General features: G+C 52.7%; 2 protein-coding genes across 3 annotated transcripts; one reads left to right on the top strand and one right to left on the bottom strand.

Moving 5' to 3' along the window:
- The first annotated feature begins 378 nt into the window (after nt 1–378).
- On the top strand, nt 379–6,458 carry Rfxank (regulatory factor X associated ankyrin containing protein). 2 transcript variants are annotated; one of them, XM_076845322.2, is made up of 9 exons: nt 379–580; nt 1,063–1,260; nt 2,767–2,847; nt 2,963–3,028; nt 3,287–3,387; nt 3,557–3,682; nt 4,120–4,186; nt 4,563–4,643; nt 6,234–6,458. In XM_076845322.2, exons 2-9 carry the CDS (start codon nt 1,083–1,085, stop codon nt 6,302–6,304), a joined length of 771 nt encoding a protein of 256 aa, XP_076701437.1. In that variant the 5' UTR covers nt 379–580; nt 1,063–1,082; the 3' UTR covers nt 6,305–6,458. The 2 variants fall into 2 exon arrangements, with proteins under 2 accessions (XP_076701437.1, XP_076701445.1); XM_076845330.2 differs by having other exon boundaries at nt 379–591.
- On the bottom strand, nt 5,771–7,986 carry Nr2c2ap (nuclear receptor 2C2 associated protein). Its single transcript, XM_076845344.2, has 5 exons — nt 7,577–7,986; nt 7,332–7,422; nt 7,064–7,169; nt 6,919–6,986; nt 5,771–6,638 (listed from the first exon to the last, which is right to left on the bottom strand). The coding sequence occupies exons 1-5, from the start codon at nt 7,612–7,614 to the stop codon at nt 6,519–6,521; spliced, it is 423 nt and encodes a 140-aa protein (XP_076701459.1). The 5' UTR covers nt 7,615–7,986; the 3' UTR covers nt 5,771–6,518.
- Between the last annotated feature and the right edge of the window lie 4,725 nt (nt 7,987–12,711).

The following is a 12,711-nucleotide window of genomic DNA, read 5'->3' as shown; positions in this document are numbered from 1 at the left end:
TCCTAGCAATACAGAAAGGACTGTGTTATGAAAGGGGACAACAGAACTAAGTTGTCCCTTTAAATTTCGGACGCCCCGCCCTCTTCTCCCCACCCCTCCGCCTTGAGAAAGCTCCGCCTGTCGATTCGTACTGGAGCCGATTGGTTTCTTGTGAAAAATCTGTGGGCGGAGCTGGGAATGAGGAAGCACAAGCGCAATGAATTTTTCAGAGATCTCTGAGGCCCCGCCCTCAGCGCCCGGCCAAACTGCTGCGCAGAGAACGCGCAGGCGCAACTGCGCCGGTTAGGCACCGGCGGAAGCCACGCCCCTCCCCCAAGTCTTAAAGGGCTAGAAGCGTCTCCTGCTGCTCCGGCTCTTTCGCACTTTTGGGGGGCGGGGGTGCGCAGGCGCAGTGGGGGAGTATTGAGGTGGGGGTAGCTGTCGCGTATCAAGTTGCGCACTGTCCGGACAGAGAAAGCCCGAGCGTTGAGGGTCCAGACTCCAACCTGCTCCCCGCTACATCCATTGAAGAAGAAAAGTTTATGAATTGGGTCCCCAAGTTTTGGGGGACCCGTGCTTGCTGTGCTGGGGGACAGAGGAGGTGAGTGGGAGGTGAGTGGACCTTCCGGATCGGTTTGAGAGGCGCCAGTGGGACTGGAAACAATCGCATCTTTTGTTGAGCCCTAACTAATTTCGGGGGACCCCCACCAAACAACCAGAGGGAATGTTTATTGAGCTCTAGCCGCATCGGGCGTTCTACTGTGCTATTTATGGGCATGATCTCTTTTAGGCCTCATTCCTTCCTTTTATTGAGGAGGAAACTGAGGCTCAGCAAGGTTAAATCACATGCTCTAGTTTTCAGCCAGTAAGGGGGGTGGATTCGAACCCTGACAGCTGATTTCAGAGCCCAGGCATTAAGCATGAATGTTGCAGGTGTCTTGATGGTGGGGAAGAGTGGGCGTATAAAGTAGCTGGACTCTGATTTTAAAATCCCAACACTGGCCATTATCCTGAATCTCAGTTTAGCCACCCTATAAGTGACTACTTAATTAAAGTTGCTGCTAATTATCTATTCCCTTCTAGCGGTTCCACCAGCTTTCCCTATGGATCCCACCCAGCCTGCAGAGGACCTCATTCTGACCCAGCAATCTCCCACCCCAGAACTTGGGGACCCTGAAGACCGTGGTGTTGAAACCCCAGATGGCTCAGACACTGTAGTCCTTAGCCTCTTCCCCTGCACCCCAGAGCCTGAAGCAGATGCCAGTGTCTGTTCACTACAGGGTAAGATAGCACCTCTGGAATTGACTCCCTGGGATTTGATGATGGTGGGATGTTGAGCCCCAGATGAAACTCTGTCTTTGTGACCCACTACTTAGGACATCTTCTCTCTTCCCTCCACCCTACAAGAGTGGTTTATTTGTTTTTTACAACTTTGTTTTCTGGGGTTTTGTTTTTGTTTTGGTACTGGGAATTAAATCCAGGGGTGCTCCACCACTGAGCTACATGCCCAGTCCTTTTTATTATTTATTTTGAGACAGGGTCTTACCAAGTTGCCTAGGTGGGCTTCAGACTTTGCTCTTCCTGCCTTAGCCTCCCAAGTAGCCAGATTGCAGGTGTGTGCCCAGCTCTTACATTTTGTTATTGTGGCAAAATATACATAACCTGAAATTTACTGTTAGAATCAGAATTGCAATACAACTCAATGACATTTAGCACATTCACAATGTTGTGCAACCATCATCTCTATCTAGTTCCAGAATATTTTCATCACCCCAATAGGAAACCCTGTTATCATGACCAGTCACTCCTTATTTCCCTTCCCTCAGCCCCTGACAATCAATTATCTGCTTTCTATCTCTATGGATTTGCCTGTTCTGATTGTCTTTATCAATGAAATTGTACACTAGATGGGTTTTTGTGTGTGGTTTCTTTCATTCATCATGTACTCAGGATTCATTGTGTTGTAACATGGATCACAGGATCAGGCCTTGATTCCTGTTCCTGGCTGAATACTACTCCATTACTATTCTCTGACCTCAAGCCTCCTGAGTTGCTGGGATTGCCGGTGTGCACCACTGTGCCTGTGGGCCACCTTTTGTTTATCCATCATCCATTGGTTGACACCTGGGTTGTTCCCCTTTTGACTACTGTGAATCCTTCTGTTATGTTGGCGTACCAGTGTTTGTTTGAACACCTGTTTTCAGCTCTTTGGCATGGATATGTAAGCATGGAATTTGGGGTCAAATGGTGACCCTGTTTAACTTACTGAGAAACTGAGGGTTACTTTTTGAGTAAAGTCCTTGAAAGAATTTAATTTTTCTCATCCCAGGATCTTTGTGTGGGAATGCTTTCCCCAACATTGGCCTAATGCTAGTTTCTTGGACTTGCCAGAATGTGACTTGGCATCAACCCGGAGCCACCACCCTCAACCATTTTGTCTGAAATGGACCCAGCTCCTGCCTCCTCCTTTCTAGCTCCTTTTATTGACTTTTTATTTCTTCTGATAAATTATTTCAACTTGCAGCTTTATTCTGCTCCATTTATTCTACTTCTCTATGTCTGATGCTCTTGCCTGTGGGCTCACTGAATGCAGGGACTTTGTTTTGTGAGCTGGGAACATCACCAGGCCTGGAGAACAAAAATGAACCTGGGTGCCCAAGGGGTTGGAGTGAGGAACCTGTAGAGTCTCAGGCACGAATTTTGGTAGATCTGAGCCTCGAGGATCTGTCTGGAAGCTCCAGTGACATGTACCAAGGGGAACCTGAGACCCTTCCTCTCTCCCGACAGGCAGCTCCCTGAAGCACTCTACGACCCTCACCAACCGGCAGCGAGGGAATGAGGTCTCGGCCCTGCCGGCCACCCTAGACTGTGAGTAGGGCCCTAGGATGGTGGGAGGAGCTGAGAGGAGCCATTTTGAATGGATAAACTGAGGTGCTGAGAGGCCATGGATTAAAAGAGGACTCTGCCTCTTTCTGGCCCCCAGCCCTGTCCATCCACCAGCTTGCTGCCCAGGGGGAGCTGAGCCAACTGAAGGAACACCTGAGAAAAGGTACGTGTCCACACACATGTGCTGGCCTGTCTGGTGCGTGCACATGGGCTCTGCATGCCCACTCACAGTGATGATGGCCTGTGAGTGCCCGCACGTGTGCCTGTGTCCACCCGTGCATCTGAGAATGTCATGTGCGTGCATCCACATGTGTTTAACTCCCTGCCACGTCCAACCCCAGGCCCCGTCTTATCCCTACTCTGGTGACATTGGGGAGAGAGGGCAGGGGTGCAATCCGGTGATACCACTCCCACCTGCCAGGTGACAACCTCATCAACAAGCCGGATGAGCGTGGCTTCACTCCCCTCATCTGGGCTTCTGCCTTTGGAGAGATCGAGACCGTCCGCTTCTTGCTCGAGTGGGTGCGTCTCAGCCTAGTTGGGGGCTTCCTGGGGACCTGAGGGCTGGCTGAAGTTTCAGCTTCTTCTTCTGGTTCCCTATCCATGAGATGGGGCTGCTCTGCTGGGGGACTCTAGGATCCCAGGGAATGTCCCCATGTCTTCCATCACTACCCACTCTGCTCCCCCCCAGGGTGCCGACCCCCACATCCTTGCCAAGGAGCGGGAGAGTGCCCTGTCACTGGCCAGCATGGGTGGCTACACGGACATTGTGGGGCTGTTGCTCGAGCGTGACGTGGACATCAACATCTATGACTGGGTGAGGTGCCACCCACTCAGACCCCTCAGGGCTGCTTGACCTCCATTTCTGCCCTCTAATATTTATGGAGCACCTGGAAGATTCTGGGCCTGTTCTGGGTGCTAGGAACATAAAACAGACTCACTCTCACACCTTGTATAGCTCCCAGTCTGGGGAAGACAGACACATAAACAAGCAATGGAGAGATAATGAATAGTACTGTGAAGGCAGGCGCACAGGCAGCCCCAGGAACCCAAAGGTGGCCAAGGTGGGTCAGGGAGGGCTTCATGGAGGAAGGGACATCTAAGTTGAGAAACAGAAGAGGAGAAAGATGGGTGAGGTGATGAGCAGGAAGAGGTACCATTTTCAATTGGAAGCCAGAGATTTTGAGGCGTGGTAAGGAGTGGAAAAAGATAGAGCATTAGTTTCTCCATGCCTTCACCCCACCTCCCCCACAGAATGGAGGGACTCCACTGCTGTACGCTGTGCGTGGGAACCATGTGAAGTGTGTTGAGGCCTTGTTGGGTAAGTAAGAGTAGAGACCAGCCCAGGAGGCCCCAGGTCCCCATCTGGCCCTATGGGAACCCTGAGCTCTTGCATGGCTTGTCATGATCTGCTTTGCTTAGAGGTGGATTTGGAGCAGGAGGTGGTAGGAGAGCATGGGGTTCTGGGTCTGGCTGAGTCGAGCCCCTGCTCTCTAAGTCTAAGGGACTCCAGAGCCATAGTCTTTGGAGGAGACTGAAGCTTGAAGAGGCCAGACCCTTCTCCAAGGTCATGCAGGCAATGGGCAAACGCATGGCCACACCATGAGGCATCTCCACTGGCCCTCGAGTCCCCAAGTCCCATTCTGGGCTTCTAGCCCCAGGCCCAGCCCTACCCCAATGTCTGCTCTGCTTTGCAGCCCGGGGTGCTGATCTCACGACTGAGGCAGACTCTGGCTACACCCCTATGGACCTCGCCGTGGCTCTGGGATACCGGAAAGGTAGGCCTGAGACATGGGGTAGTGGTGAGGACTCGTAGGTGGGTGACCACAAACAGATACATGGGACATCTCCCTCACTTGTTAGATGCCGGCAGCAAGTGTGTTCATGTTAGCAGACATGGAGCACCACTGTGTTCCTGGCCTGAGCACATCCTGGCTCTCGGTGCTGTCACCTGAGAGGATAGACACACCAGTGCATATCAGTGACCAGAGCCATGGGCGGGGAGCATAGGCACCGAGAAGCCCAAAGGTGGCCCCAACCCAGCCTTGATGGGCATCTATCTTGATGTATCTTAGCCCATTTTCTGTTGCTATAACAGAATATCTGAGACTGGGTAATATATAATATAAAGAAAAGAGACTTATTCTGGCTTATGGTTCTGGAGGTTGGAAAACCCAAGATTGGGTGAGGGCCTCATATTGCTGCACCTCAGTGGAAAGTAGAAGGGCAGCGTGTGTGTGTGTGTGTGTGTGTGTGTGTGTGTGTGTGTAAGAAGCAAAACATGAAGGAAAGTCTTGCTTTAAAATTTAAAACAACCTGTTCTCACAGTAAACAACCCAGTCCCATGATAGTGAGAAAGGCACTGATCCATTCATGAAGCTTCTGCCCCCACAACCCAAATACCTCCTAATAGGCCCCACCTCCCAACACCGCTGCATTGGGACCAAGCCTCAAGGTGTATTTACTAGAGACAGCAGATCCCAAGTTTCAGCTTATGCACGCGTGCCTGTGCATGTGGGTGCACTTGTGCACGCAGGCCACACACCAAACAGCAAGATGGTCAGGGTGGGCTTCTTACTGCATCCAAGTAAGAGAAAGATACAGAAGCTTCCCAGGGTCAGAACACCAAGAGGGAATTGGGCTGGGCCACAGTGCATGAGGCCATGGAGCCCGATCCTGTCCATGGCAGGAGGTAGGTATGAGCAGGGGCCATAAGCAGTTTGACTCCCCACTTCCCCGCCCACAACATGGGAAGATCCTGACAACCCATCCCCTTGGCTGGTGGAGGATGGGCTCAGGAAGTATCCTACCTCCCTTTGGAGAGTTTTATTCTATGAGACGGAAACCATCCCTCACAGACCCTATATTATTTTCATAAAAATCACAACTCACCCATTTTGTTAAGATTTTATAACTCCAAAAGGCTCAAGAAATGCTTACAAGGCCAGCCTGGGCAACTTAGTGAGACTTGCTCAGAGTGCCCCGGGTCTGATTCCTGGTACCACAAGAGGGCAGGGAACGCATTTCTAAGGCTGGGAGTGAGGCTCTGTGGTAGAGCACTTGCCTGTCACGTGAGGCCCTGAGTTTCATCCCCAGCACTGAAGAAAGAAAGAGAAGGGAGGAAGGAAGAAAGGAAGGGAATTTTTACAAACTCAGGGGAAGTTGATGTTTCTGGGAGGAGGCCTTGACCCTGCCAGTCTTGCTCTGGGAGGGGCACGGACTCTGTTGTCTGTATAGGGGGTCTTCGGTCCAGGCCTAAGGGCTGTAAAGCCCTGGCTCATCCCCAGGGCAACGGTGCAGGTTGGGATGCTGCCTGTTGCCTCTGCAGCTTCCTTTCCAGCGACTACCTTTTCCCCACCCGTCTCCAGTGCAACAGGTAATCGAGAACCACATCCTCAAACTGTTCCACAGCAACCTGGGGCCCACTGACCCGGAGTGAAGGCTGCCTGGTGGGGACGCAGACACTCAGGGAACCAAATGGTCGGCCCAGAGCTGGGAGAACCCAGAACTGGCTTCAAAGGCAGCTCCTGGACAGGCAGTGGGAGGGGACCCTTCCCAAGAGGAACCAATAAACCTTCTGTGCAGAAATTAAAGGACTTTGCTGTGATTCCCTGAGGGCTTCCTTGAGAGGTGTCCCCCCACCCCCAGAGGTCTCAGACCTTCTTCTCCCCCAGCACTCTCAAATGGTAGATGACCACGCGGCCAAAAAAGTCAGTGGTGTCTTCGAATGTCACCTTCAAGCGGTCCACCTCAGCAGCCGGCACAGAGAATGTTTGAGCACAAGCAGTCAAGGGAAATGGTGGCACTTTGTTTCCCACCCTCCATCCCTACCTTTCCCAAACCCAGCTCAGACCCCATTAGTGTGCTAGGTGACCCTAGCAAGGTGTGAACCCCTCTGAGCATCCTACAGAGCAGACCCATTTTCCAGATGATGCAGTGGAGACCCGGAGGTCACTTTTCAAAATATCATGGCAAGATTCCCACTCAGGTCTAGGTGGGCTCAAAGCTTTTAGAGGCACAGATCCTCCCACCCCAGAGGCCAGGGCAGGATATCTGAAGGGAGTTGTTGTCCTCCGGGTAGAAGTCCACAATGTTGTGGAGGGCCTCACTCCCCTGTGACCCTGCAGCAGAGGAAGGTGCATACAGTGAGTACAGGATATCCCCCCTGGAGTCCCCACCTCCCAGGACCTTCCAGTACCTTCCAGGCGGCCCCGGCGACTGGAGAAGCCCCCCTGGAACTGGATCTGCAGCTGGGAGACACAGATGCGCTGGGGAAATTCCAGTGTCACCCACTGGCAGGGGCCCTAAAAACAGATGGGAAGACTAAGGCCCACGATCACTCCTGGATGGGAGCCTGGCTATGCCTGACTCACACAGTGGGGAGAGGGGAAAGTCAGCACATAGCCCTTCCCTGCCCACCTCGGGTTCCCCAAGTTCTCAAGGCACTCTGGACCTCCGCACCTCACCTGGTCCGAGTTCCAGCACGTCTCTTCGTCTTGGTCAAAAAGATACTTCTTTCCAAACTGCCGGCTGTTGCGATTCAGCACCGAACTCACCCTCGGAGGCACCAGGTCGATGAAGGGTTAAGCCCAGTTCTAGGCGCCCCCGCCCCCCCTCCCAGCCCGAGCCCGCCCCCTCCCCACCACAGGTCCTTCCGCCACCCCAGTGCCCACTACCCCTGGACTCGCCACCAGGGCTCTCGGGCTCTCACCTGCTCACTGTCTCGGGACAAACCAAAGAGTGGGTCATCTTGGTTCTCCAGGGCCTCGCGAAACCCAAGGCTGGACTCTGCTGGACTCGGGTCCAAATCCTGGCGCCTCCTCAGCCAAGGCGGCGTCACCTAGGCTACACCCCTAGTTTGCAGGTCCTCATGTAACTAGGGACCAAGAACAGCCACTCTCTCTCACGCCCAAGTCCTAAATGTCGCCTCGGTCACCTCCTTGCTGGAAAAATTGGAGGCTCGGGGAAGATGCCGATGGCCGGGGACCCGGCCTTTCACAGGGATCCAAGGAAAGGAAACAGGTTCCCCCGGGGTTTGGGGGGCGCCCCTCCCCGTCTGAGCCTCACTTTCCGCGTCAGTAGCTTTAGGAACCAGAGACCGAGACCAGGAACCGCGTGGGCACAGCACATGCGCAATGTGACTTGGGCTCCGCCCAGCCACTGCTCCTGGGGCGGGGCGGGGCTGGACGCTGGCCCCTTCGTGACCGCCTCTTAAAGGGCTCTCGTCCTGTGGTTGAGGTTTCCCCTTGGATTTGGAGGAATGCAAGTTGTGTGTCACCTGGCACCATTTCTTGGTGAAAATGCCGGCTATAAAGTACTGGTTTTTCAAATCCCACAAACTTCCTATAATCATGTCTTCCTACTGGGGGAGTCTGCTGAATTCATTCCCTAACCTCCAATGCAGGCTGGGAACCCCTACACCTCACTGACTCAGAGAGGCCAATGGAAGAGTTGAGGAAGAGACTATGATGTTGGGAGCATCAGTCGTTCCCATCAACCCCACGTGCCCTGAGATGCAAGAGACCTGGCCTCCAAATCTGTCTTTCCGGCAAATGCTACTGAGGAAAGCTTGAAGAAATGGTCATGTAAGGCGGGTTTTGAAGGATAAATAGGAGTTTGCTAGGTCAGATTACACAAAGCCTCAGATACTAGGCCAAAAATTTGGTTCACTGATTCACTAGATAACTCCTGTCACCCTATACCGCCATTCCTGTGCCCACCCCTGTCCTGGGTGACGCTGGAGATGATGAGAGGCCTCAGCTTTACCCTCATCCCTAAAGTGCCCCCACCTGGGCAAAACACATATATTCCCACACCTATGGGGTCAGGGCTGAGCCACAGGAAGGGACAGAGGTGGGGGAAGCAGGGAGTCCACCGGAAAGAAGCTTCCCAGGAGGGGGATCTGGGATGGAGAGGGTGTTTCAGGGAGGGGGGAAAAGCACAAGGAAAGGCCTAGTTGGATTAAAGACCATGGATTTGAATAAAATATGTGGAGCCATATCCTGCTGGGCCTGGAGCAGTGTTTGGGAAAGGGCATGACTCTATCCAGTCTACACAAATGGAGGCTTCCAAGACAGGGCAGCCACTGGCAGGGGACTCTTGTCCCTAGCTTTAGCTGAATGGTCTGGGATCCAGCCCCTTTCTTCAAGGGAGTGGGGGATGGTCCCCTGGCATCCTACTAGCGTCTCCCCAGCACATCTCAGGAGCCGGGGCTGGCAGGGAAACTGGGTCACCAGCGGAAGGGCTGTCCCATCAGTCCCTGACCGCCAGGACTTCCTGCATTCTGTTGTGGTCTGGTGCCAGACCCAGCTTTGCTGTTCTCAGGGCTGAGGTTGGAGATGGCAGGAAACATCCCACTCTCATCAGAAATTAGGAAGATCTTGGACCCTGGAAAGCCCAGATCTACTTAAAATCTTGGCTGGACTATTCACTAGCTGTGTGACCTTAGACAAACATCTCTACTTCTCTGAGCCTCAGTTCCCTCATCTGTGAAGGGGGAAAATTCTGTTCATAGGCCTGTTGGAGGATACAGTAGAATCCTTGGGTTGACATATAACAACAGTGGATGACACTTGGTGAGACCCCACTGTGTTTTTCATGTCCACCTATTGGCTCATTAAACTGCAGTTGGTTGATCTGTGTCACTCTCATTTTATAGCAGGGGACACAGCAACTTGACCAAGATTCCCCTGTGAGGATATGCATGGCCCCAGGGCCCTCCATATCACTCCTGGGCTTGGCGTAGAGCCACCTTGGCCACTGGGATGAGGCCAGCTCCTTACTCTCTTCCCGCCTCCTCACCCCACTGGCGCCTAAGCATGAAAGAGCCCCCTGTTCCTCTAGGGAATTAGCAGCAAGACAGCCAAAAGTGGCCCATTCATCCGCTTAGTGAGGCTGACCAAGAGCTCCCTCCCCACTCCTCCCACCCCAGGGGATGAGGCCGGGAGAGTGCTAGGGGAGCCGGTCCTGCTCCTCTGGCTCTCTAAGGGAAACTGAGTCACCAAGAAGCAAAGTTATTTGGCCAAGATCATGCAGGGAGACAATCCCCAGTCTGACTCTGGAGTTCCCTCTAGTGGACTGAGTTCTGCATTTTTCAGGGGAGGAATTGAAGCTCCGAGAGGGTCGGGGATTTGCTGAAGTCACACAGCAAATTTGGGTCAGCAGGGCTCTATCTGTGTCACTGCTTCTGAGGAGGCACTGAGGACCCTCTCAGGAAACAGGTCCCACTCTCCATGAGCCTGCCATCCTGGAGCAGGGCAGGAAAGGCCCTCGGATGGTTCCAAACCGTGGTTCCCCCTGGGAAAGGGACGTAAGGACAGTGGGAGAAGGGGTGGCTGGTTGGGAAGGAACCTGGGTCTGCGTGTGAGGCAGCACCTGGGAGGACTCTGGATCATGGTGTTGGTGACGTTGGTGCAAAGTGAACATGGTCACGGGCCAGCCGCCTGTGGGTGGGCCCGTGGCTGTAAACATGGCCCCATATGAGCAGTGTGGTCCAGGTGCAAAGGGATTCTGGGTCCCCGGGCTCACATCCGTGACCTGTGTGTGTACAAGGGTGGTTGTGTGTGGCTGTTGCCAAGTGAAATTGTATGTGAACTGATTTGCTGTTGGTGTGATTGGGTGTCAGTGGAGGTTGGTGACATTGTCTGTGACTTGTCCCTGTGTCACCTTGGGGATGTTCTGAAGCACTTTGCGGGATACTGTTCACTCCTGAGACCAGCTCTCCCGGAGGGTCCAGCCTCCCTCCCAGACTCTGCTTTAGCCCACCCAGTCCCCTCCCCCACCTCATCCCATTGGCAGCCGCCCCTGGCCCAGAGCCCCACTGGGGGGGGGCAGAGAAGGCACTCAGGGATGGGGGTGGGGGGCACTTGGCCAATCCCAGAACAGCCTATAAATAGCTCTTTGAGCCCAGCAGGTTCCCAGGCAAGGTTGCTTCATTCAAGACCCCAGCAACAGGCCGCCCGGGCCCCAGGCCAGCCTCCCTCGGCTCAGCCCTGGCGCCCTGGCACCAGCGGGGGTGGGGGTAGGAGGGGAGTACAGGAGCAGCGGGGGTCAGCTTAGCACTGTGGCCATCGATCTGGGCTCCCACCTGGTCCCTACCCACGCTGTCCAACCTCAGGCACATGATTTTGTCTCCCTGAGCCTCAGTTTCCCCTGCAGCCTCCAAAATGAACAGCAACAAGACAGCAGCCCCTGCGTGGGCATTTCCTTCCCATTTCTGTCTCCTAGCAACCCAGAAGGTTGGAACTGTCAATCATCCCCAATTTAGGTGGGGAAACTGAGGCACAGAACGAGGCGATGGCTGGCCCAGGATCTCACTCTTACCAGCCGCAGGACTGGGGAGGTCGAGCTCACATAGTGCCCATACAGGACATGTGGCTCTCAGCCCCACAGCGCCAGCCACAGCCTCCTCCCTCTCACTGGCCTCACCAACCAGGCAGCACATGCCATTTGGGTGCTGGTGACACTGCTGTCACCCACAGATATTCATATCAGCTATGATCCCTAACCTCCATCTCTCCTCTGTGACATAGCCACTCCTTGGTGTGTCGCCTTGGCCTTCCGGGCTGCCCCTTGCTCACCTGGGCTCTTCCCTCATCTCTCAAATGTTCCATTCCCCTCTTTGATAATCGGAGGAAATGATTTTGCCCCTTTTTCTGTCTGAGACTCACTCTGAGAAATGCTCAAAGACACACACAGATGTAGGTAGGACAGGGGACAGAGGACCAGGAGGCTCCGCCAGCACAGCCTATCACAGTTGAAACACAAAGACCACAGGAAGGAAGGCAGGGCAGGTGCCTCCTCCCCATCTGCTTTTTATTGTGGTAAAATTTACATAACATTTACTTTTTGTTTGTTTGTTTGTTTTTGGTGCTGAGGATTGAACCCACGGTATCACACATGCTGAGCCGATATTCTACCATTGAGCTACTACCCAGGTCAAATTTATCATTTTAAACTACAATTCAACTGGACATGGTGGCTACACAAGAGGCTGAGACAGGAGGTCTGAAAGTTAGAGGCCAGCCTCAGCAACTAAGCAAGACCCTGTCTCTGAAAAAATAAAAAGGTGAAAAAAGGGCTGTAGCTCAGTGGTAGAGAGCTTGCCTGGCATGTGTGTGGCACTGGGTTCAGTTCACAGCAGCACATATAAATAAGTAAAATAAAGGTCCATCGACAACCAGGAAAAAAAATATTTAAAAAAAAGGTCTGGGAGTGTAGCTTAGTGGTGGAGCATCCCTAGATTCAATCCCCAGTACCACACAATAAATAAATAAATAGTGTATGACTCAGTGGGATTAAATACATTTACATTATTGTGCAACCATCACCTCTAAGTAGTTCCAGAATGTTTTTATCTCTCCAGAGGAGACCCTATATCCATTAGCAGTTGCTACCTCTTTTCCCTCCCCCAGCCCCTAATAACCACTAATCTTTCTGTCTCTATGGATCTGCCTGCTCTGAACTATTTCATATCAATGGAATCATAGAATATGTGGCCTTTTGTGTCTGGCTTCTTTTGCTTAGCACCATGTTGTCAAGGTTCATTCACATTGTGACATGGTTCAGAGATTCGTTCTTTTTTATGACTGAGTAATATTCCATTGTTTAGATCTAAGCTTTATTTTCATTTTTTGACAGTGCTGGGGATAGAATCTAGGGCCCCCCACCCCATGTGCTAAGCAAATGCTCCACCACCGAGCTACACCCACAGTCTTGGATCTAAGTTTTTAAAGATTAGAGTCTTCTGTCAAGGGTACCCATTTACCCCTTCCCTAAGCATAAATATTTCTGTGCTAGTAACATTCATAGTGTTTGCTACATAGATGCTGACTGGTTAAAGGTAAA

Source organism: Callospermophilus lateralis, chromosome 1, assembly GCF_048772815.1.
Source record: "Callospermophilus lateralis isolate mCalLat2 chromosome 1, mCalLat2.hap1, whole genome shotgun sequence".
Classification (NCBI taxonomy): Eukaryota; Metazoa; Chordata; class Mammalia; order Rodentia; family Sciuridae; genus Callospermophilus; species Callospermophilus lateralis.
Note: the sequence above shows the minus strand (reverse complement) of the source record. Positions and strands in the feature narration are given on the sequence as shown.

Bases quoted from the DNA above. Each gene is read 5' to 3' on its own strand.
- Rfxank (XM_076845322.2), top strand. From the start codon at position 1,083: ATGGATCCCACCCAGCCTGCAGAGGACCTCATTCTGACCCAGCAATCT. The intron at 3,683-4,119 runs GTGAGGTGCCAC...CCTCCCCCACAG, and splicing joins ACATCAACATCTATGACTGG to AATGGAGGGACTCCACTGCT. The intron at 4,644-6,233 runs GTAGGCCTGAGA...ACCCGTCTCCAG, and splicing joins GGCTCTGGGATACCGGAAAG to TGCAACAGGTAATCGAGAAC.
- Nr2c2ap (XM_076845344.2), bottom strand. From the start codon at position 7,614: ATGACCCACTCTTTGGTTTGTCCCGAGACAGTGAGCAG. The intron at 7,170-7,331 runs GTGAGGTGCGGA...ATCTGTTTTTAG, and splicing joins CGTGCTGGAACTCGGACCAG to GGCCCCTGCCAGTGGGTGAC. The intron at 6,639-6,918 runs ATATCCTGCCCT...GCTTGTGCTCAA, and splicing joins AGGACAACAACTCCCTTCAG to ACATTCTCTGTGCCGGCTGC.